Source organism: Adiantum capillus-veneris, chromosome 21 (assembly GCF_014529385.1).
Source record: "Adiantum capillus-veneris isolate H3 chromosome 21, ASM1452938v2, whole genome shotgun sequence".
NCBI lineage: Eukaryota > Viridiplantae > Streptophyta > Polypodiopsida > Polypodiales > Pteridaceae > Adiantum > Adiantum capillus-veneris.
This window is the reverse complement of record NC_140951.1, coordinates 84352960-84378881: the sequence shown is the minus strand read 5'-3', so window position 1 is coordinate 84378881 and position 25922 is coordinate 84352960. Positions and strand designations below refer to the sequence as shown.

Below are 25922 nucleotides of genomic sequence, written 5' to 3'. Positions count from 1 at the left end.
GGTTTTGATTGGCATTGACCAATCTGGCTTTAATTCCATATATAAGTAGACCTAGTGTTCACCTCTCAAGCATAAGTCATTACCCTCATTACAAGCACCAAGTACCCATAATACCTCAGTATCTCTAGAATTTTTGCACAGGATAAGCCTATAGAATCCCATTAGCATTTTTAGTTTTCAGCCATAACCTCACTGTATTGTCGCTAATCCAACCATCAATACTAGTGTCTTCAATTTCCAACCCAAGACAATAGATCAACCAACATTTTTCAATTTTCCATCCATCACCAACATCGATGATAGGCTATAGCAGATCAGCCCATAGCCTTATCGTAGTTGCAAATCCCATCAAGTAACCTAGCATTTTTAGTTCTCATCCTTAACATCGTAGATCCAACCATCAATGGCAAGATCCCGTCAACATCTCAGTATTTAGGACTATCGTATCAGTATTTGTGCAATCTAAAGAAATACCTAGCAATAGAGAGGGGGGCCCTTGGAGGGAGGTTTGGGACCCCATCTAGTGTTAATCTCCTTTCTCTCTCTCTTTGACTCATAGAACCTTCACTCACAATATCATTCTCTCTTCTCTCTCTAGTCTTTGCACATATCTCATTCAGTAAAAAGGAACCTTGAGCATGCACTAAGAACTCATGTTGAGCATTCACCATCAATCACTTATGTTGCACATTACATTGGTATTAGAGCTCTTTGGTAGTGTTTGGTATCATCAATCAAGAAAAGACTCTAAAGAACTTCTTTCATATTTATTCCATCAAAGAATCTTGGTGTCCCTGTCTTGAACATATTAGCGACTCCCAACCTATTCCATCACTCAGGCATGCTCCCATCTTCATCGATGTGTCTTGAGGGCAATTGATCCGTAAAGAACTACAAAAAACAAGCGTGTTTGAGATGTGTAACCCAAGACTACTTGGGTGTGTTGATCTCTCTAATTTTTGTTTTTACAGGGTGGCAGTTAACCCAAAAAGGAAGGTCTTGTCCACCTCCCCTCGTTCCTCTTTTCCACTCATTGATAGTGGACCTTGCACATGCTGGCATGCCAATTGACTTGAGGTGGGAAAAAGAAACCTTGGTGTGAGAGCAAGCCCTCCAAGGGATGCACCCGTAGGAAGGAGTTGAGCTTGGGTAGTAAGATGGATGCATGGAGAGGAAATCAATTGCTGAGACTAAGTGCTCCTCCAAGATGCAAATCGAGAGCAAACCTAGGCACACTAACATAACTTCACAACAAGAGCATCTTATATCATGATGCATAAAATCATGAGATGGACAACTTTTAATTCTTGCGATGTGTGCCACAAGAAGCATATATATTCACAACACTCGATGTTTCAAATAGACAAGCAGAGCCCCACCTTGACAAAATTGCAAGGTTTGTAATGTACATCCAAACGTCCATGTGTATGCGTTTGCTTGGACAACACATTAAGACTACGGGGTAGAGTATGGTTTCTAGTTCTTATAATTTTTAAGGAGACATAGTACCGACTGAACTTTTGCATGATGGCATGTACTATATATTTTGTGTTTTCACTCTATGCCTCATTGCATGACAAAATGCTAAACAATCTACATTGTTTTCGTGTAGCTTAACACAAACAAGATCCTCTGTCACACACACTTGGACGACTCCCAATACATGATTACAAAGTTAATAGTGCACTTCAATTTTTAGAGCTCGGCAATGCTTTCTCGAGTTTAGTTTAGCTACATGTTTTCCTCACTACTAATAGGTGCTCGACACTAATCATTGTATATGCTTAATTATAATTACACATGCAATTCTTTTTTTACAGTTAAAAAATGCATCTTATATATTATATTATCCACATAGGTACTTGTTTACACATGCAATTCTTTTATTACATACGTACTTGTTTACCTTAGTACTAGATGCTTGATGTCAATCTCCATATATCCTATGTTAGGTCTATAATTTTTAAATTTCTACTTGGTTGTAAAGTGTCTTGATTTTATGTCTATTAGATGGTATCACAATTTTTGTTAGACTTCTCTCTCTCTACACTACGATTTATTATTGGTAACATGAGAACAATCTATAGCAACACCTACCAACCAAGACTAGTTGTCTTATACCCAACTATGTTGCAAGTCTTTGTAACTATGCGGATTTAAAATATGTAGGTAAAATGATTTAAACGAAGGGGTAAAATTTAAGGTGAAGCTTTAATTATCTTACCTTTTTTTTTTTTTATTGTCTCGCTTGAGCAAGATAATTTTACGAGATTGCGCCCACTTACCCACACCTCATGTCCCGAGGGGTTGAACCACAGTGGGTGAGCCTAAAGGCACTCACCTTCACGCCCACACCACTAGGACAACACCCTTTGGACTTTAATTATCTTATCCTAAGAGTCATGCGAATTTGATAGCAGCGTTTCAATTCTGTCTCCGCCCTCTCACGTCGCTCATGCACGTTTGCTATCTGCCTTCTGCTACGCTCAAGCGTCCATGCATGTTGGCCTCTTGCGCAGGTAACTCTCTCTCTCTCTCTCTCTCTCTCTCCACGCGTGCACACACACACACCCCTTGGCTTGCCAATTATAGAGGCTAGTTCATTTTTGAATGATGATGATGGTTGTGCGCTACAGCGGCAAGGCCGTGGTTTGATAATGCAGTACGCTGTGGATCCTCAAGAGGGTGAAGCCGGACCTTCGCTTATCAGAACGCTGCCCAACAAAAAAGTAAGTCCCTTTCTCCGCCTCGAGTTACGTCCTGAGTTCGAAACCCATTCTCTCGTTTTTTGCTCTGCTTCTTCTTCTTTTCTCTCTCTCTCTCTCTCTCTCTCTCTCTCTCTCTCCCCTTCCTTCCTTCTTCTTCTCTCTCTCACACACACAGGGTCTCTACAAGTAATCGCATTATCCTCCTATCATCAATATGCCTCATTGAATTCTCTCTCTCTCTCTCTCTCTCTCTCTCTCTCTCTCTCTCTCTCTATGGGTCTCTTTGTATTATTCCAACAATGTTAAAATTCTCTCTCTCTCTCTCTCTCTCTCTCTCTCTCTCTCTCTCTCTCTATGGGTCTCTTTGTATTATTCCAACAATGTTAAAATTCTCTCTCTCTCTCTCTCTCTCTCTCTCTCTCAACCCCACCAATGGGAATGCAATTAATTACACTCGTTGTATACATCCATATATGCACTATTGTGAATGCAATTAATGATTGGCCCTTGCAGCCCAGGTGGTGACACGGTCCAACTCATTTACTCCCACGACGAGGCGACACTCGGTCAGTGGCGTCAACAAAAAGTTCAAAGAACGCGCTACAAGTTTTTCTCTTCATGATCGGGAGCCCTTAAGTCCCGGTGTGACTCTAGGCTACTCCAATTCCCGCCCCCCCATACGCGAGGTAGAGGTGCTAGGCCACCAAACCCAAATTAGTGAAGGGGACTTCCAAGGGCCCCTCTTCAAGTCCACAATGCCCCCCACTAAAGACCACTTTGTTACCAAAAGTGGGATTGCTGCTCCTACTGCTACTACTAGTGCTACTCATCATTCTCCTTATCCTCACACCTGCCCCTCTACTACTAGCTGCCGAACTTGGTCTTCATGCAAGCAGTGGTGTCGTAAGCAAAGACGATGCCTCGTCTGGGTCGTCTTCGCCTTTGGTGTCGCCATCGCTGCCACACTTTGGTACCATCATGTCAAGCATGCCCAAGAAATGGCGCAAAAGAAGACCAAGCGATGGTGGTTCTAGCCTGTTTTACATGATCCATGGTCCATTACATACAACTTTGAACTTGCTCGAGCTGATTTACTAATTTTGTACCAACACATATAACTGAATTTGGACATATTTGATGAGACAAAATAGAAAGTATCTTTCATAGATAATTCTTTTTATGATAGAATTTTGATTCAATGTATATGGCCACTTGTGCACAAAAAGATTTAGAAATTTTCTCATGTAGGAAAATGGAGTCTTATTCAATGTTTTTCATACAGTGCATAACATCATGAGCTTCTACTTGAGAGGCACCACATACCTAGCTAGGTATGCGGTGCCTCCCTCACAGAAGCTCATGATGTTGAGGTAAGTCATAATGTGAGAATCTGTCAAAAACTTCTTGTGGTGATAAGAGTTTCTATTAGCATCGAAAGTGCTAATTAAAGCTATATCAATGTTAGGTTAAACATCTAATGCTGAAATACTGATTACCATACTTTACTCACGAAGAAGCTTTATTTGGAACATGAGATAAATTCAGGATAAATTTTGGATTGTTTGCAAGGCAATAAGTTTCTCATAGCAATAAAGAGTGTATGAGAGTCTAGTGCCAAAATTGATTTTGGTCGGTAATTGTCTGAGTCGGTAAGGTCCGTACTCACCGTTCAATAGTTTGAGCACCGCTTGCCTATCTTGATTGTTGCCAACCTAGTAGACAATGAGATGATGTTGTATGCATGTGCCTGGTTTAATTAAACCCAGTGTAATTCCCATAAAACTATTGTGTGACCCATCCTTTAAACTCATACAAAAACCATCCATACAAGCCTCAAGGCAGCTTGTTGTATTTCCATAAAACTAGTGTGTCACCCACCCTTTAAACGGACAGAAAACCATTAAAAAAGGTCAACTGTCATGTCTATATAGTATGCTTAGGCAATGGTCACGCTAAGCTTATCATACAAAGCATTAAATGAATAACTAAGTCTCTTGCATGGTCACACAAGGCTTAGTTATTTATTCATCCTCCCAACTATGCCTTGAACGTCACAAGTATACCATAATCGGCGTAGTTACAAAGGGTAGGCATAGTAACTCATTTAATGCTCCTTTTTGCGTGTGACCAAGAACGAGGCTTAGCTAAGAGTTGCAGCAGTACATGAAAGCGGGAGCGTAACACTAGCGATGGCCTGAAGCCCATTGGTTGTCACCCCCTCCCAAGGGGGATCATGTCCACACATGCTGGCCCCTCGAGTAGTAATGGGGACCCTGCGTCTAATGCTTGGCACCCTTCACATCCTCTTGCTAATCGTCCCTCGCTCGTTTAGCTCAATGCCACGCATCAGAGCCCTTCCTTGCTAAGTAACTCACACTTATTTAACCAAGTCATAGCTAATCTGTCTGTAAACCTAGCAGAAAAGCTTAGGGCCGCCAAGGAGGTGAAATCTCCTGCTCATGAACACCAACCAAGAGCCTCTCGAGGAGAGGAAATACAGAAGAATCAAGGTCTTATGTTCCACTCCACCCTCGGATGTTCCAGGCACCCTCACACCGGAGGAAGTGATTCAGTAACTCATAACGGACAGGAAGGAGCTCAAGGAGGCAAGCCCTCTGTCACCCTCCCCGCTTCTCAAGTTCGCAAGATTCAGAAGGATTTAGAGGCGAGAGCTTTGATAGGGCTCTTAGCTGGCCCTAGACCCCCGGCTGATATTCTCATGAGTTGGATTAAGCAACAATGGGGCTCCCTAGGTTCAGAAGTAGAGACCATACAGGCCCTCCCAAAGAACCATTACCTGTTCATATTTAAAACCCATGAAATGGAGTTCAGTGTTCTCAGTAGAGGGCATCGGCTGATCAAGACTTCCCCTCTGAGTCTGTTTAGATGGTCCAAGGAGTTCAACCCAGAGTCCTATCCATTGGTGATAGAGCAACCTCTGGTCTACAAATATCTCCCGTCTGCTTGTTTTCATTGCAGAGCCACAGGGCATTTTGTCAGAGATTGTCCTATTAAGAACCCGCTGCCCAAGCCCACTACTCAGCCATCTACTGCCTCTCCTCTCCTCCTGAGACACTCAACAAAGATAGAAGAAACAACTCTACTCCCCCTCAAGCTAGAGGGGACATCAACATGCAAAGACCTTGTAATGTTAACAGGTTTTTCTTGCTAGCCTCTCTCCCAGAATGGGAAGAATATGATGTTGCAGAATCCATGAGTTCTGACTCGGATGGGGAGGGGACAATCCCTTCAACACTGGAAGAGCAAGTTAACAAGCTAGATAAAGGGAAAATGATTGACCTGAACCAGGCTTCCCCCTCTGTCTTGGACCCCAACAATAAGGAGAACCTCTCACCAAGAAAAAATCCACAGGCCCCCAAATTCATGGAGTTACAGAAGGATAACAAAAGAGCTCACAATGCAGTAGCTCAAGCTTCCCCTTGAAGAGCGCGTGCGAGAGCGTGTGTGTGTGTGTGCAACAATGGAGAAGAGAGGAGACACAGTTTTGGGTGGACTCCAAAACACAATAGTGTTACGGTTATGAGTCCTTATTCTTGTATGTATAATGAATGGTCAGTGTTAGTTCTCGGTAGTCTCCGACCGCCCAACACTTAGGCACGGCACATTGGGCTTTACCACCCCAACAACCTCCCACTTAAAGCACAATGTGCCTTTAAGCTGGGGTGACAATGTATATATACACACATACAGGTAGACAATGACCATGATCATCTACCCAATGCCCATGAGTGCCCGACAATGTGCAAACCGCTTTGAAGGTAAGCCCTTTGTTAGAAGATCAGTAGGGTTTTCAGTGGTGTGAATCTAGGCAAGGTGCAATCGCTTGTCCTCAAGCACCTCACGAATGAATTGATACTTCACATCCACATGCTTTGTATTTGCATGAAACACTGGATTCTTTGCCAATTGTGTATCACTTTGGCCATCACAATGTAAAACATGCATCTCAACATCGATTCCCAAGTCTCCCACTAGCCGACCAAGCCATATAGCTTCCTTGCAAGCTTCTGAAGCTGCAACATATTCAGCCTCTGTAGTAGACAAGGTAACACAATCTTGCAAACGAGATCACCATGAAATTGCACCTCGAATGAATTCAAAAACATAGCCTGAAGTGGACCTTCTCTTGTCCAAGTCTCCTGCATAATCTGCATCCGTGTAACCAATTATACATGCTTCCTTTCTTCCAAAGCAAATGCACATGTCTTTTGTACCATTCAAATATCACATAAACCCTTTCACTGCCTCCCAATGTTTCTTGCCTGGATTTGACATATATCTGCTAACAACTCCCACTGCAAAAGCAATATCATGACGTGTAGCAATCATAGCATACATCAAACTCCCAACTGCAGATGAATAAGGCACTTATGCCATTTCAGCCTTTTCCTCTTCAGACTTAGGGCAATCATTTTTATAAAGTTTCACATATGGAGACAATGGAGTACTCAATGCCTTCCCCTTCTCCATATTGAAACGCTTGAGCACTTTAGCAATGTACTCAGATTGAGACAAATAGACCAATTTCTTACATCTGTCTCGCTTAATGCGCATGCCAAGGATATGGCTTGCTTCACCCATGTCTTTCATTTCAACGTTTGCATCTAACTCTGACTTCAAGGCTGAAATCTCATCCCTACATTTTCTGGCAATTAACATATCATCCACATAAAGGACTTTTCTAACTGACACATTAAGTCTTCATTGCCCTTCTCAACAAAACCTTCTGGCTGTTGCATATAAACTTCTTCTTGAAGATCACCATGCAAGAACGCCGTCTTGACATCCATCTGGTCAAGTTCCATGTCATCTTTAGCAACCAACACAAGTACACACCGTAGAGTAGTCATCTTGACAACCGGAGAAAAGATCTCATCAAAGTCAATACCCTGTTGTCTGTTGCTGTTGCTTAAATCCTTTAGCAACAAGTCGTGCCTTGTACTTGGGTTTATTGTCATGAGGTGTAATTTTTTTCTTGTACACCCATTTGCATGGTAATGACTTTTTATCTTTAGGCAACTGAACCAACTTCCATGTTTGATTCTTATGCAACGAGTCCATTTCTGATTGCATAGCTTCCTCCCACTTTGCCTTGTCATCCATTGACATGGATTCCTTATAGCACGAATGCTCTCCGCAATCTGTCAACATAATGTAGTCCAATGAGGGAGTAAATCTATCAGGAGGCCTTGAAACTCTTTAGACCTTCTAATAACTGCTTGAGTCGGTTGTCCCTCGGCAACATCTTGTACTGCCGGAGGATTCTGTACTTATTGTCTGACATTAGGCACTTCAGCCCTATTGTGGACAATTCCATCTTCTTGGAAGATAACTCTCCTGACCTCCACTGTATGCACATGCTTCTTATGCATCTTTTCTTCATTGAAGTATTCGTCATTACTGCGAACTATCTTTTTAGCTTCAGGATCCCATAATCGAAATCCCATCTCATGAGGATTGCCATAGCCAAGAAATGTGCATTTCTTTGACTTAGGAGCCAACTTGCTTCAAAACTCCTTTGGAACATGGCAATACGCTTCACAGCCAAAAACTCTAAGATTCTTGTAAGAAGGTGGCTTCCCAGACCAAATCTCTTCAGGTACCTTGTCATCTAAAGCCTTGTTAGGAGATCTATTAATAAGATGGACAACAGTTGCTAACGCTTTTGCCCAAAATCCAGTAGGCAACTTTGCATTAGATAACATGCTACGTAACTTCTCTTGTATGGTACGGTTCATCCTCTCAGCAACACCATTTTGTGGAGGGCTATATGGAGCCTTCAACTCTCTTTTGATGCCTTTGGAATCACAAAAATTCTGAAAGGCTTTAGTGACATACTCACCACCATTTTCTGACCTCAAGCACTTTACTTTCTTGCCAGAATGATTCTCCACTAATGCCACAAAATTCTAAAATTTTGAAAGAACTTCATCCTTCTTCTTGAGAGGATATACCCACACTTTCCTTGAGAAGTCATCAATGAATGTAACAAAGTACAATGAGCCTCCCATGGATACGTTAGGCATAGGTCCACAGACATCACTATGCACTAACTCTAATCGATCACTTTTTTTAGTGTTTCCCATTTGTGTGGTGACTGTGTTTGTTTACGATAAAGACAATGCTCACAAACTGAAAAGTCTGAGAAATTGAATCCACGCACATAACCAAAATGAGATAAGATTTTCATTCCCTTTTGAGACATATGTCATAACCTGCGATGCCACAAAGAGACACTTGGCTGCTCAGTTACACAAATTACATCGTTTTTAACATTGGATACATGTAAGCATGTACAAAGTCCCAGACTTTGAACCATGTGCTACCACTAAAGAACCTTTGGTGATCTTCCACGAACTATCACCAAATGTGCAGTAATATCCTGTGTCATCCAATGGTCCTGTACTAATCAAGCTTTTGGTAAGCTTCGACACATGTCTCACATTCTTGAGCATGAATGAAGAACCATTCTGAAATTTCAGCACATTGCCGACACCAACTATGTCGCAAGCAAAGTCATTGCCAAGATGAACACGACCTTTACGGGTTGCATCATATGTACCGAACCACTCTCTGTGAGGAGTCACATCAAACGATGCACTTGAGTCAATAACCCAATCCTGTAAAGCATAGTCATCAGTGGCAACCAAAAATGCTGAAACCATGACAGATGTGAGATAAATATCTCCATCAGAATCTTCAACAAAAACATTGTTGTATTCTTCAATCTTTATGCTGCTTTCCTTAGTCTTGCCTTCTTTCGACTTCTTGTCTTTACCTTTCTCTTGTTTTCACTTTCGATAGTCTTTCTTCATATGACTCTTTTTGTGACAATGATAGCACTCAATGTCCTTTCGGCCACGTGATTTGCTACGAGATTTTCCTCTCTGATTCTGCTTGCCCTTTTCTTGTGATCCACCACGAACAATGAGAGCATTGCTAGTACCACGAGAAGTATCAAGATTCTTCCTGCTAACCTCTTCAGTAAGAAAACTTCCCTCAACATCAGCACATGTTAAACCATCAGGAGGTGCTAAGTTACTTATGGCTGTGCGAAAAGTATCCCAGCTTTCTGGCAGTGTAACTAGCAAGAACATTGCTTAGACCGAATTGTCAAAATTGACTCCCTACACAGAAAGCTAACTGAAAATTGTGTTGAACTCATTGAGATGGTTGCACATGGGTATTCCCTCATCCATCTTCAAATCAACAAACTTTTTCAGCCAATAAACCTGTGATGCTGCACTTTGCTTCTCATGCAGGTCACATAACTTCTTCCACAGCTCATAACTAGTCTTTTCCATGTTCACATTGAAGTACACATTCTTTGACAAAGTCAGCATGATGGTGGATCTGGCAAGCTCATCCAACTCTTGCCAATCATACTCATCCATATTCTCAGGCTTTATCCCTTCCATCTTTATCGGCCAGATCTGCTTCTTCTGTATTAAGACATTGTAAATTTGTTCCTTCCAAAATGGGAAGTTAGTGCCATCTAACTTCTCAATGTTGAACAAAGAGTTCTTCGATGATGAAGCTTTCACTCGACAAGGAACAAAAGTGATAAATCCGCTCCACTAAAGAAGATGATAGAAAACCTGAAATTTTTTGGCAGAGTCTACCTTGCAAAACTAACTTCTAAAGCCAAAACAAATGTGTACAATGACTAAAATGATGATGAAAGTGGCTAAACCGGCAAGATAAAATCTCAAAGAACTGTCACTGTCAATGTCTCCAACTCTAGAAGAGTGTCTCTGACCAACTGAACACTCTCAAAGGCATACACATAAATATGACAGCAATTCCAACAATGGCGGGTCAGCAGATGCACACCAATATTGCACTAACCGCATAAACATACATCCTATGTCGATGCCGAAACTATGGGGATGTCGGGGGCTCGCTCCAAAACCTGTATCATCGAAAGAATCTCCACATTTGAGAATCCCCCAGCTCAATAAAACCTTACTACAACCCTCAACAATAGGCTTTGCATATTTCCATCACAATTGATAAACCGCATAAGATCTTACATCAACCACAGAAACCCTTTTCAGTAACCGCTACAGCGGTTTGTCTGATATAACAGACCTTACATCAAATATGCATGTGACAGACATTGCAGAAAGAGTCTGCAACAAAAACCTGTACGCAGAAGAACCGACGAGGGTAGACCACCCTGCTTTCTGAATATCTCTCAAATTGTGCAAAATTTTCATAAACTTCCTTCTGCAAAGTTGTAGACCACCCACAAAAGGTGGAGGGATAGGGGAATGGACTTGAAATAAGTTGTTTTTATAGATCAAAACAGATCTGTAAAAATCTGCAGCTTCTACTTCCCGACCTACAGGCAGTCTGAGTGACGTATCTCAAAATTGGTGAAGATTTTGAGAAAACTTTCTTCTGCAAAGTTGAAGAGGACAAAAAACCGGTTAGTAATAGAGGGAATTGGCTTAAAAGGGCCAAACAACTGGACTCCCCGGTCTCTATTGGGGAAATAAAAAAAGCTATAGAGGGACTCAACGTCAACAAAACCCCAGGTCTAGACGATCTCCTGGCTGAGTTCTATTTGACTTTCAAGGAATGAATCACCCAATTCCTCCTATTAGTTTTGGAAGAGTCTTGTTTCTATGGGGCCCTACCCTCAGACATTAATACAAGAGTAATAAAATTGTTGCACAAGAGGGGGCCCAAAGAGCTCGTCTAATTGTGGACCTCTCACCATGTTGAACACTTTGTACAAATTTTTTGCTAAGGTGGTTGCCAATCGGATTACAAAAACTCTAATGCAGGTTATTTCAAAGAAACAGAAAGGATTCATCAAGGGAAGAAGGATCCTAGAGGCCATCATCTCAATATGAAAAGGGATAGAAAATGCCCAAGATACTGGAATTGATTTTTTCTTTACTAAAGTCGATTTTGATAAAGCCTATGATAGGCTAGAATGGTCATTCATGTTGTTCAGTATGGCTCATATGGGATTTGGCCCAAGGATCCTGTTGTTTGTCAAGACACTGTTTGGTAATGCCAGAGCTAGAGTGGCTCTAAAAAATGCAATTACGAAAGCTTTCTGGCTGAATAGGTTGGTAAGGCAAGGGTGCCCCTTGGGCCCCCTCGTGTTCGCTATAGCAGTCGATGGTTTGAATTGGCTTGTAAAAGGGTACATGGAGAAGGGTCTCATAGAAGGAATCCCTCTCCCCAACTCCTCCCAACAGCAAGTGATGTCCTAGTTAGGTTGCAGGGGCTCCAGACCTCTACTGCGGGCAGAGTGGTGGTAATAAATCATTTCGTCTTATCGTATGTGCTTTATTTCCTTTCTTATTGGTGTCCACCCGACATCCACCTAAAAGAAGTCACTAAAGCATGCATAACTTTTCTATGGTCGAGAGACTCTACCAAAAGAGGAGCTGCAAAAGTAAGATGGGATGTATGTTGCCTCCCAAAACACAAGGGGGGTCTAGGGATGTGGTCCATAGAAGATTGGGTAGATAAGCTTGCAGTGAAGACCATTATCAGGGCCATCCTTCAGCCAGAGGAGGAGTGGGCGATTTTGCTGTTTAGAAAATGTAACTCCTAGAGGTAGACAAGACTTAGCAACAGTTGCCATGGGTCACAAATCTTTTTTTTCATATGAACATCAGCCCCAAGGGATCCAATTTGATGAAATCACTATGGGGTGCTTCAAATAAGTTCGTATCGCAGATTTGTCCAAAATGGGATAAGCATCAGGGTCATCGAATCCTCCACTATCACTTCATCTGGTTCCCCCTGAAACCTTGCCCTCCTATATTCAAGCCTACAACAAAAAGGATTCACAAAAAAGGAGCCAGAATTTGGGGAGACATTTGGAACAAACAAGAACATAGATGGCTTTCTTATTTGGAGCTAAAATCGAGAAATTTGGACTTCAACCTTGGGAGATAGATTTATTACTTATGAGGATGCATTGCCTTCCAATAAACTAGCTCTGGATGCTCTTGATCTCAGAACCCCCACGGCTAAGGTGTTTGGATGGAGAGGAGGATTCTCCCTCTCATCCCCCATCCCCTCGCCTAAATACATTGACCCGCCCCTTCATGTCACTCTGAACAGAAAGTGGAGCCAAAATTGGGATAGAAAAAAGTGATGCCCTAAATTCAAAGCTATATGGTCTGCAAACATCCCTCCTGTAAAGTCTTTGCTGCTTTGGTTGATTCTACACAAAGCAATCTGGACAGGAGTAAAATGTAGAGATTGTGGTCAGGGTTCTGGACTATGCTCCTGATGCGTAAATGCAAAAGAAGACCTCCCTCATATCTTCCTCAATTGTACATCCTCTATTAGGATCTTGACCCCACTGGAAGAGGTTTTAGGGTTTTGGCCCTCTGCCAAACAGTGGCTCTTGGGAGACTTAGTTAAAATCATCTCTTCATATTGGGCCAAAATTCATTTTGAGTTCATTTGGATCATGTGAAAAGAGAGGTGTGCAGTGGCGTTTGAGGAGTCTTACCAGACTAAAAGTCTGACAATGTTGGTTATTGACTTCAACTTGCAGATATTCAGCTAAGTTTGGACCAGCCGAGGATCTACCATGTTCAAAGCAAAGTGTTGGCAGATTGCAAGGCCAACTATAAAGCACTATTGAACAGCTGGACGAAGGCAACTCACCCAATGAGGACGCTGCAACAGAGGACTGAGGAAGTAGAAGGAAAGCTGTTAGGATTCATAATCCGTTGCGATCAAGCTCATGAGTTGATGCTCAAAATTGAGCACCGAATACTGGGTTTCTAGTGTAATGGTCGTTACCCTTGTTTTTTGTTTTGGCCCCTACTCTATAACCTCTTGTATATTCCCTCGCCCCTCATGGGGTCCATGGACGTAATTTTTTCAAAGTCTCCCTAATACAAATCTGCTCTCTTTGGTTTAACAAAATTAGGCTTAGCTATTCGTTCAAATAACTGATAACTAAGCCTTGGGTGACCATTGCCTTATGATGTACCTTTAAACAAAACATTTATGCCTCTCGTGTCAAAGGATTATCTTTTCCAAAAATTCACACGGCCACATAGTGTCTCTAGGATCACCAAAAGCATGTGTAGCACATGTGCATCCTCTTTAAGATCATAAACTACACCCTTGCTTGGAGGATTCTCAAGTATTGGCAGCTTCCCTAGGTGAGAGTTAGGATATGGAGCACGCTAGTATATCACTTAGGGTTTGCGGGTGGAAAGCCTGTGAACTGTGGGTGCTTTGCCTTGCCTTTGAGGGATGCAGAGCAAGGGGGCTCCAAGGCATTAGCAGGAGGCCTGGCGTCAACGGATCGCGGAAGTAATGGTGGCAGGTTGTGGCAGTGTGATGGGTTTTGGCTCCCATTGGAAGCTCCTGGCAGTCTCCTAGCAGTGTGACGGGTTTTGGCATGGGGTTGGTGAGTGGTAGATGTTGCTTCATGATCGCAGTGACTCGTCTCATGGGTTGGGATTTGGCCTCCCTTATGGCCTGGTTGTTCACGACAGGTGTTGATGCTCTTTGTGGATTTGTTGATGGTGCTATTCCCCATAAAAGCCTTGGGTTTAGATCTTTGATTTGTCTCTCTGATGCGAGGTGATGGAGCTTGGATCCTCCCCCCTTATGTGGCTGCTACTGATATGTGTGCAAACCTTTTTTTTGTTGGGTGGATTCCCTCTGTGTCTGATGTTCGGTCCAATCTGATAGTCCTCGGGGGGTGGTTCCCTTGTTAGCCTGTCGTGTTTCTTTTTTGGGATTATTACGATGTCATGGCTCGTGTTGATCCACCTATTAAATGTCCGTTCTATTGCATCTTGGGGATGACCTATGTGTGGGGTGGCAGCCCGGGCATGGGTCGTGGCAGCCTCTGGATGTAATGATGATGTACTATGGGATGCCAAGGATCACTTTGAGCTTGGCTATTGTTGTTATTCATTTTGTTGATCAATATATATATATAGCTCACTATTGTGAGTATTGCAAAAAAAAGAGAGGATATGGAGTAAGCTTGTCCAAGCGAGCTTTTTTTTTTTTTGGAGGGAGAGCCACCGGTGCACCACCATTGCCGCCCTCCTTGGCCACCAAAGCACCATCGCTTCTCCTCCGTCCTCTCCTCCTCCACCACTTCCTTGGCCACCACTATTTCCACCCTCCTTGGCTACTTAAGCCACCCACTCCTCCTCCATCCTCTGATCTTCCACCACCTCCACTTATCTCTCTCATCCTCCCCATCCTCTGCTCTCCACTCTCCTGTTGTCTCTTCCTCTCCCTACCTCCACACCTCTTTCTTACTTCTCACTAACTTCTTCCCCTCTCTCTCTCTCATACCCACCCTTGATATCACTCACTCCCTTGATCTCACTGCCATTTCCTGTGCCCATTACGTACCTTTGCTGCTCTCTCCCTCTCTTGGCCTCCACATGTCATTTCGACCTACTTCTTTCCTCTTTTTCACCCATTCCTCTCTTGGCCTCCACATTTTATTTTAACCTACTTATTTTCTCTCTCTCTCTCTCTCTCTCTCATTCCTTCTCTCACTACTACCATGTCCTCTTTCCTCTCTCTCACCTATTCCCTCTCTCCCTCTTGTGGCCTCCACATGTCATTTTAACCTACTTCTGATTTCTCTCTCTCTCTCTCTCTCTCTCTCTCTCTCTCTCAAATTTTTTTCCCTATCCGTGAGTTATATACCTCTTCTACACTCTAAACATGTCCAACCTCTCTCTCTCTCTCTCTCTCTCTCTCTACAATCACCTTGCTTAACTGCATCCCTCTCTTACACCCTTCCTTATTGTTTCTTTGTCCATCCCTTTCTATAGAAAGTTCGCTTTACTCCTTCCTCTCCCCCCTCTCTCTAGCCATGGACATAGAGAAAGGAGGAGAGAGAGAGAGAATAGTAGACACAGTATATACGTGTGTGTGTGTGTGTGTGTCATAATAACTAATATCTAATTCTCCTATATGATTTTCTCATGTCAAATTGATAATTTAAAATGGGGAAGTACCAGGGGCGAAAAAGCTAGAATATTGGTTAGGCTAGCAGACCGATCTCAGTAGGGATCCAAAGGAGGGAAAATAGGGATCCAAAGGGAGACATTCTACAAAAGAGCAATCTGCATGAATGGTGCTATAAAGACCCTAAGGTTCAGCCCATTAAGACTTTGAAAGCCAAGGTTTCAAAATTTCAACTAAAAATTCCATTAGCAAATTTTGGGAAACTTGCATGCTTGTGGGAAGACTTTTGAGTCTTCCCACATCCCTATCAAGGAGGAGGCGAGCCCTAAAGTTAGGGGAAGAGAGAGAAGAAGTGAGAGAAACACACACACACACACTCTCCCAAGCTCCCTTTACACAAAGAGCATAGTGGACACATGTCAGGTTCCTAGCCCAGTTGCCCCCAATTCCCATTCAAATCCTATAGGATGGCCATAGAGGTGGACCAATGAGAATTAGTCTAGAGTAACTTTAGTATAATTAATTTAAAAACACTTGATAAAAGAATCAATGAAAATTAAGTTCCCTATTGACTATTGGACAGTCTGTCAAGGGGTCCAATGAGAATTAAGCAGCCCAATGGCTTGCTTAATTCCTATTGGCCAGAAGACTAAAAGGTGCAATGGGAATTTAAATGAATTAATTAAATTACTTAAGCTCTCACTAAAGGGGAAAGAGGGACACTTGTCACAAGGCTCTCCATTTAACCTCTTATTTCCTATTGGCTAAGCTTGGCATGAGCCAATGGGGGGCCAACAAGAAATAGCAAGAGTGGCCGACCAAGAGAGACAGAGGGGGCTGATTTTGCAAAGTCATTATCACACACACACACACACACACACAACTCATGTGCAACTTGAAGATATTCCCACTAGGTTCAGTGCCCAAAAAGGGAAAGAGGGGGGGGGGGGGGGGGGGGGGGGATTAGGAGGAGAATAATAGCACATCATTACTATATTGGAGTAAAATGTATCCATGACATGGCATAACTATACATTGTTTGGAAAAATAAGGGAATACCTTGCACATCAAAGGTGAGCTCTCGAATATTGAGCCAAAGTAACAGATATTTTTTGGAGGCCACCTATAACAATTTTGCCATTGTGACAAGAAAGTAGCATCTATAATCAAAATTTGCAAACGACTTCTTTAACTAAGTGGACCGTGAGGAACCCATCGCAAAAATTACAATTATGATGAAGAGAATTTGATGTAAAAAAGCATGAAAATTTGTTAAATGGAGCAGATTCAATCAATATCATGAGACACCAGCATGTCAACAATCAATCAAAAGATTGGCCTATTCTCCGCAATGTGTTTACTTTGGTGTAACCATTGAGAATATTCCACATTTATTATGGTCTTGTTCTCATATGCCACAGTTTGTGGATTGCATCTCTACAGCTCTTCACATGCGTTTCCCTAGCATGTATTTCAATAGATTTTTTTGGATCTTTGGAGTGCTTCCACCACTGCTTCAGTCGTATGCATGCTTTTTCGACTGGGTTAGATTTTGGGTGCTATGGACAGTGTGGAGAGCATGCAATTTCCTTATTTTTCAGCAGATTCAAACAGAGTATGTTCCCTTCTTCATGACTTCTCTCCAAAAGCCTCTTCAAGTTGCCTATGACTTGGATGAGCTCCTTGTTAGTCATTATGAGCTCTTCTTTGATTGTTTTTTATTTCCTGTTTGTAATATTTTCTATGGATTTTCCTCTTCTTGAGGTTTCCCATTGATAATTCAATCAGGCATTACTAAAAAAAAGTGTGTGTGTGTGTGTGTGTGTGTGTGTGTGTGTGTGTGTGTGTGTGTGTGTGTATGCGTGTGTGTGTGTGTATATGTGTGTGTATGTGTGTGTGTGTGTGTGTGTGTGTACATACATACATGTATGTGTGTGTAATTGTATGTATTTATGTAATGTTCCTGTCTCAACAACATTTTGTACCCCCGTTTATTAATTAAAGGAGCAGCACCCTAAGGTTTACGTGCCCATTTTTGTAAAAACAAATTGTCTAGTCATAGGTCAAAAAAATATGTGTATCAATGTGTGCATCTTGAAGTCACTAAAGAGAGCTTTCTAATGCACATCACGGCGTCCAAAACAAGGTTGGAATGTGCACTTTAGCTCACATTTAAGCTGGTAATTTCTTTTATTATGGTAAAATTGAAGGGTTAAAGGGCCAGGCACTCACTTGACAACTGTCAGGACATGCATAAAAGACCCTAGTTAACTGAATTTGAATTTAGTTAACTAAGAGAACCCCCTCCTCTTGCAGACCTGCCTCCCACCATCTGGAGTTCACTCTAGTCTGCATGGGAGCTCCCCTACCCTATATAAGGACCCCTAGGCCCCTCAAAAGCACCTTGCATGCTTTGAGAACTCTTCAAGAAAAGGAGACTCTGCGCACGCGCACACACACACACACACAGGCGCACGTGCACGCGTGTGTGTGAAGGTAGAGGTGGTTTATGCAAGACGACGAACAAGCGGCGAGGAAGCAATTTGCGATCAACGCCTTGAGGCTTGCAAAACGGAAATCCAAAGGTAAACAAAATCAAATTTCAACACGCATACGCACTCTCTTATGCTTGAAAGATTCTCTCTCTTATCAGAATTAGTGCTTTTTCTCTCTCTAGAATTTTACGTAACCATTCATGCTATGTAGCATGCAACTCTTGCATGCATGATTCTCACATGCATAAAGCCTCTAGGAATGATAAGAATCTCTGAAAATTATAGAAATCTTGCATGCATGCTCATTACGCACTCATACTTGCTCTGTATGTGCACGCATGGACATAGCAATGCCTGTATTATCAAGCGAATTGAGCATAATCATTCATGAGTCATTCTATTCATCTAATTAGTAATTAGAAACTATAAAATCAGCTAAGACCATAAATGTTACTAATCAATAGCTAATTAAGGGCTAAGTATGCATCCGATCAAAGTTTTTGTATCATTAAGATTATAACTTTTAAAATTACATCCTGCATAACAAAAATTGATTGTGATTTTTTCAAGATTTTTAATAGAGATTTTCTAGATTAAAAAAATACTTTTAGGTAGAAATAAATAGGATTTATGCTAAAATAGGTCATTTTAGCCTAAACAAATCAGGAAAAATAAGTAAATATATGAAATTTTCAAAAAAATTACAAAACTTCTTAAGACTTATTTAATCTTTGAAAAGGTTTTTGTGATTTTTATGTGCATGCATAATTTTTAATAAATAAATTTCCATCAAATTATATACAAAAAACGACTTTTCACATAATTTCTAAGGAAATTAGGTCCACTAGACCCTACAATTCAAGGTTATTAAACTATTTGGATATTGACTGAACAAGCCCTTGGACTTACACTTAGCACGAGAAAATTTCGTACTAATTTTAATTTTTGAGCTTAGCGATGGCCACGAAAGTCGAAAGAAGAACAATGATGGAGTCGGCCCAAGCCATGCTCCAATAACCAAAGCAAACCAGCCACCGTAGCAGAATGTTGTTGTAAATCCAAACCAGGTACCCGTTATTTTAAACTTTATGCATAGTAGATAAGCATTCCTTAGATGAGCCTACGAAACCATAAGAAAAACACTGGCTGTATAAACCCAAACACATGCTTTGTTCATAGAAACTTAAATAGGAATTACTATCTTCTGTTAAAGATACTGTTTGTGTCAAGTTTGGGTGAACGAGAATTGGATTGCATTTTTGGAATAGAGACTAAATCAATTGGATAGAATCTTGTAAATGTTTCACAGTGTGGTAGTAATTAGGAAACAAAGATACGGGTGTGTGGGATTGGTCTGGAACCAATCGTTGCATGGGGGGACCAAATAAGTCGGGTGCTTTTCACGAACATGGAGTTAACTGACAATAGATAACAAAGAACTAAGTCCTAACCTTAGGGGATCAATTGACGGTTGTGCCTCACACTTGATGAGGAAAAAAGCGTCAGTCTATGAACCAAGGGATTCCAAAATGGATAAGCAACCCATTTTAAGGTGGCCTGGCTAAAGGATACGTAGAGTTAGGGCAGCTTACTTGATCGTTCCTCCACTTTGCATTGCAGAGTCAGAGCGGATGTGTTGAGATCTCCCAGTCACCGACCTTAGATGATCGGGGATGTTACATGTGGTACTAGAGCCTAGGTTAAACCTAGGTTAATGTGTAAGGCCAAGGGCCACCCTGGAGGTCAAGGACCTGCCCGGTTGCTCAGTGGAGAAGGGATCCTGCAGGCCAAGGGGCTATAAAAAGGGTGGTTGTGTGGAGGATCAATCACCGCAGTTCCCAGATCCTTTCACTGGCATTAGAGCCAGGGGAGGGGAGAGCTATGGAGGAGGGGAAAGGACTCTCTCTCTCTCTCTCTCTCTCTCTCTCTCTCTCTCTCTCTCTCTCTCTCTCTCTCTCTCTCTCTCGTAGCATGAGGCATGGCCTCCCTCTCTCTAGAGTCTTCTCTCTCTCCCTCGTTTTTATGAGCAGGCCATGCATGGTCTTGCATGACATGCATGCCGTGGTGTTCAAGGTCGGGGACGAGGCACACCGGGCATGCAGGACCTCTTACCAGGCGGAAAGGTAACGGTTTGACCGGCATAGAATCCTGCGCGGTGGAGCTTGACGGGAGCACGAGGCCGCAAGCAACACAACTCGACTCTGCCGCTCACAATGAGGAGCACCAAGGTGCACAGGGGGGTGCACCTTTGACCACTCGGCGGCTTGATGCACCATCGTTGCTCTGTGGTAAGCTTCCTTTCATACCCGGCGCCCCAAAGGCCCTTGGCCTTAGGGAAAATTAACAAAAAAATAAAACCCTCCTTAGGGTAGGTGCCCACAGAGAGTAAGGCATGGGTAAAAGCCATCTATTTCACATTATGCATGGACCATCCATACCTTGGTACACCATCCGCATGCAGGATGTACTGTTTTTCAAAAGATTATTTGCAAGAATTTTCATCGCTACGGAAAAATCAAAGTTCTACGGCAAGTTGGGATGCCGCAAACTGCCATCAATGCAATTGGATTGGCAAATGGATTTTAGGCAATGCTACATCAACTTGCATGCAAGGCATGAAAGCAGCACAGTAATTCACTTGTTTCAAAAAAAAAAAGCAACATTGCTGATCATAGTGCAAAGTGCAAGGGAAGCGTGTAGAGAGGAGAAAGGCTCCACGCCACTATGATGACATGGACTCCACGATTGTATCCGACACAAATGGTTGTCCATGGGATAAAGCATTCAAGGATTCAATGGGTGAGGCACATTGGAAACTCTGACACGATTCTAGGTACTCATGTTTCAGTTTGCACTTTATTTTTGAATTTATTTCATCATTTGAGTTTTGTTGGGTTTGTGAATGCAAACTTATGCCATGATGGCCGTCCAAGGGGTAGGTTGGATTTTATCAAGCAAGGCTTGATTGTCAGTACAACACGGCAATCACACTATCCCCATTATGTTTTCTACATGCAAATCCATTGGTTCCACTCCACAAAGATACACCATTAGCAATGAGCATACCCGTGCTATTACAAATGTAAAAGTAATTTTCAATAGTGATCCGGCTCTTTCTCATCCATTGAAGTACGATCATATAAGTGAACTTCCTCCAACTCCCTTGAAATGTATGGCATATCAAATTGTTAACTATCATGTTGCAATGTTTTTGTGCGAGCATTCATATCCCCAAAGACAATAACATCACCTTCGCCTTTGAAATGAGCAATGTCCTCTTATAAATCAAAAAATGGATGATCTCTATCCATGCAAGCATAAAAGGGGGAATCATGATGAGGAATATAGCAACCGACTACAAAAATGAGTGGTCTTTTTGGTGTCATAATTTTCAACCATACATAATGTTTGTACTTGTCATCTTTCACACTTGATACAAAATCTTCCAATCCTTTCTTAACCATACATGCTACCCCTCCTTGCCCTCTTCGTTGCTTGAGATTCTTTTACCACATCAATGAGTGTACATTGTAATCCTCCAAGCCGTTAATCCTTCGTGTATCATGCTCCCAAGTTTCAGTAAGAAGTACAACATCATCTTTGCTTGTTAGTTCATCAATGCCAACCCCCGCATTTCATGGATATCCATTGCAATTCTAAAAGCATATTTTCAATTGTAACTTGGCCTCATAGGTTGCACAATCCTATTTTCTTGAGGGACTTGCCTCCTCCCGTGGGCACATTTTCTTCATGAGAGATCTCCTTGTTTTTCTTATTCCTTTCCTTATATGCCTTGTGACACATATTTTGTTGCTTAATAGTGCAATCTTCACATACAAAACATCTTATATCCTTCAAATTGATCCAACTATTATAAAGGATAATCTTTTGTTTGATCTCATCTAGCATGGTGCATACAATTGGTCATTCTCTTTAGCGAGGAGCTCCTTGCTTACCCACTCTATGTGCTCCATAGACCATAAATCCGGACATGCCAAAGTGGTTTTTGAAAAAATCTTCCCAATAACAATGGCAAGAGAAGGAGGCGTCTATAACTTGTTTTTGGGAATTCCACAAATAACAATGTTCTTTGAATGTCGCTTCCAATCCTTTAACTCCTGCATATCCACATTCTCAACATTCTTTGTTTGAGCCATAGCTTGCATGAGGGAGAAAGTAGAAAACACATTGCTACCACATATATCATCCTAAGACTTGTTTGTGCATATACTTTTCATGTCAAATACATCCGGCTTATGGTGTCAAATTTTGCCTCTTTCAATACATGGCCGTGCTCTACTTTGCTCATGCACTCCTTCAAAGCATTCAAGTCCACAACATTCCTTGACTTCCTCTTCAAGTTGCATCAAACGTGTTGTTTGCATCTCAAGTGTCCACTTGAGATTGTCATTCTCAACCAGAAGAAACCTTAGTGTGCCATTCTCCATTGCAAGTGTCTGTAAGTCTTCACCTTGTTTGTTTACGGTCTCTAGAAACTATACCAAGTATGCCATGATCATGGTTTTTGATGTCGTCAATTGAGTGGTTATGTTACTATCTCCACACTTGCGAGATTTTGTCTAATTTTCTACAATGATTGTGGACCTTGTTGAAGAAGAAGAACCCTTGCGAGTGCTGGAAGACATTGTATGTAAAATAAAAGATGAGAGTCAACTTTCTTGAACATGTTCACTTCAAAAGTGCTACTACAAAAACACCTTCCATAACTCTATATTTTTTTTTCTTTACATGAATGCGTAGAGGGCATTCTGCTCTTCAATTAAGGCTATAGGTCACCCGAGAGAGAGAGAGAGAGAGAGAGAGAGAGAGAGAGAGAGAGAGAGAGATATTTGATTGAATGTGTGGATGCATAGTTTACCAAAAAAGAAATCCTAATTGAAGAAAATTTGAGAATGTTTAAAACTCTCAAGATTTGGTCGATGATTGCACTAAAACTTGTGCAATTTTACTAGTTTCCTACAAGGAAATTTTGGAATCTACCCAAGACTTTGCAATTTTAACCGATTAAAAATATATTAAACCTTGGTCTTTTACAAACAATGTGCATGTGTGTGTGAGTGTGTGTGTGTGTGTGTGTGTATGAGAGAGAGAGAGAGAGAGGAGAGAGAGGACAGCATGAAAATGTATCTAATTTCTTCAAGGCGAGCTCAAAATCTACCGAAGATTTTGTTGCAATTTTACTCTATGCAGACAGGGGTGTGTATGTGTGTGTGTGTGTGTGTGTGTGTGTGTGTGTGTGTGTGTGTGTGTGTGTGTGCACGTGTGTTTGAATTTAAAATTCCATCAATTAAAATCATATACTAAGAGACTTAAATACTATTTGAAAAACATATTGTGTAAATAAAACATTGAAAAAAGAAAGCGGTGAATTTCTTGATACATAAACAATCCATTACATGATACTTTGCTACATGACAGAGTAGGAGTTTTAGCCGGAACTCCTATCAGATGAGGGCGGGGATTTTTACCTGCCAACCAGCCACCATTACAATTAATTAGAACTAATTTGTGCTAAATGGGTGATAGGTATCCAAGAAAACCCCACTGCATGTTATCGCTGTCACATCCCAGAACCCAACTACACTCCTAAATATATATTATGTTTTCTTTAGCTCGTCTATGCAAGTAGGGTCTATTACCATCTTTGAAAAGTTTGATGGGTTTACATGGTTTGGAGATAGGGTCCCTAATTGCTATTGGCTTGGTTTTCTTTTGCCTACTATGTGCACCCATAAGCTTGTCCCAAATGTGTTGTAACTTAAATGTGTCCTGAGTGATGCTTATCCGAGCAATCTGTCTATAACCCTGTTTATCAGAGAGAATTAGAAACATTTGGTCAATATCCTATGTAAGAGCCCTACCTTTTGCCCCAATTTATAATCACTTGTGAGTATACCAATATATCTTTTATGAGTCCACCAAATGTTACATACTATGGTATATACACCCAACTACCTATTATCATCTTGAGAACCAACAGAAGTGTTAATTACTTGTGATATTTTCTCTCTATCATAGATATGTTTCCTAAATTGTGGAAATTTTGGCAACATTTCCTTTGTAACATCACTCTTTTTATAAAAAAAACCAAAAGTAATCACTAATTTTTTTCCCTCACAGGAGGTTGTCATAACAAAGGAGCCATATCTTTACCAACACCCATATTCATGCCTTCTAATTACCAAAGATTTTATGGTTTCTTCTTTTTTGGACTTTACATCTTTCCGGAGGAAAGCACTTAATACAAAAAGAACCTATTTTTTTATTCTATCGATTTAGGTTCTTACTCAGAAACTATAGAAAACTTATGTAAGTACTCAAAACATATGTAACCTGGTACCTTAATAGTACTTGCAACCGTCGTCATTTGTGTAATTTTTATCACTCTCGTAAATGCTTATTACCCAAGATTCCGCAACTCTGTTACAGCATAAACTTCCAAATGATATTTATACAATTGGCATTAGCTTTAGGATGATGATCAATACTATGTTTTAATTTTGTTAACACCTATGTTATACGTTAGTGATACTATATGAGTATGATTGTATGCATATTTATCTATGTATGTGTGTATATGCTACTGTGTTACCTATTTGAGAGCCTTCTCCATGTGTTGTGCGGATCTTTGTGTGCATGCCTGTGTGTACGTGTATGCGTGCATGTGTGAAATCCAAAAACTATCACACAGTATTAAAAAACCTATAAGTACGCATGTTCATGCGCTTGTGTGTGTATGTTTTTGTTGCATGACCAATCGCCTATGCCGTTACGGCAACATATATGCTACACAGATCGCTTGATAAATATGTATGTGTGTGTGAATGGATGTATAACTGCGACCCCATGTACGTTCCTTTCCGGCTAAGTACATGCGCATTTTAATGATGGTATTTTAATGATGGAAACATACATGATACATAGACCTTTTAATACCTCATGCATATAATTTTGTGTGTGTATATGGGTGTGTAATTGCCACCCCATGTGGTTCCTTTTCAGTTGTGTATCATGCAATTTTGAGAGAAAAAAGTCACTATTTACCTTTGGTTTTATGCAAAGGAGTGGAGAAACAATCCATCCGATGTTTGCCCACCCAGGTTACTATGAGCAGAGATCATTCTTCAAGCTTGCATTACTTGTTGCAAAGGTGTGTGTGTGCGCATGTTGTAGCCCAAGGGGCCAATACGTAAAGTGTGTGTGTGTGTGTGTGTGTGTGTGTGAGTACTTATCACTAGCACTGGTTGCTGAGAAACTGTGTGTGTGTGCACTACAAAGCAAGGCCTCACCGTGTGCATGTGAGATTTATTGGCTCTATAGGTGAGTTGCAACCTTTGTACAAGGCTTTTTTATAAGCTGGATATTGAGCCACGCTACATGCAGTGCACTTAATGTACCTCAGTGAGGTTTTTCCTTTTCGGGGAACATCCAACCACCGAACGTATGTTGCTTAAAAACCACTTGGCATATAGGATTATCACTTATCACCCATATGAAAAAAAAAATATATATATATATATATATTATCCTTGACAAACTAGGGACTTAATCATTAATTCAAAGGTTTTGTACAACTTTTGAAGAACTTCAAACATAAGGGAAAAGTTGTTGCATTCTGGAAATCGTTACAAAAAGCCATACGGCTTGTTTATTTTTAAAAAAACTCCTTGGGATCCGATTGGAGCCTGCTTCTATCTCTTGTCCATTCCATTATTCGTCTCCTAGTGACGTAGTTGCC

The 25922-nt window shown here is 41.3% G+C and overlaps 1 protein-coding gene across 1 annotated transcript; it reads left to right on the top strand.

The window, feature by feature from the left end:
- Positions 1-2294: 2294 nt before the first annotated feature.
- On the top strand, positions 2295-3841 carry LOC147431266 (uncharacterized). The gene is made up of 4 exons (XM_086493652.1): positions 2295-2321; positions 2421-2519; positions 2637-2729; positions 3227-3841. Exons 1-4 carry the CDS (start codon positions 2295-2297, stop codon positions 3740-3742), a joined length of 735 nt encoding a protein of 244 aa, XP_086349778.1. The 3' UTR covers positions 3743-3841.
- Positions 3842-25922: the final 22081 nt, after the last annotated feature.

What these genes read in the sequence shown, in the direction of transcription:
- LOC147431266 (XM_086493652.1), top strand. Translation starts at nt 2,295, where the DNA reads ATGTCCCGAGGGGTTGAACCACAGTGG. An exon ending in GAGGGGTTGAACCACAGTGG is followed by an intron (nt 2,322 to 2,420) that starts GTGAGCCTAAAG and finishes ATTTGATAGCAG; the next exon opens with CGTTTCAATTCTGTCTCCGC. An exon ending in CATGTTGGCCTCTTGCGCAG is followed by an intron (nt 2,520 to 2,636) that starts GTAACTCTCTCT and finishes TGTGCGCTACAG; the next exon opens with CGGCAAGGCCGTGGTTTGAT.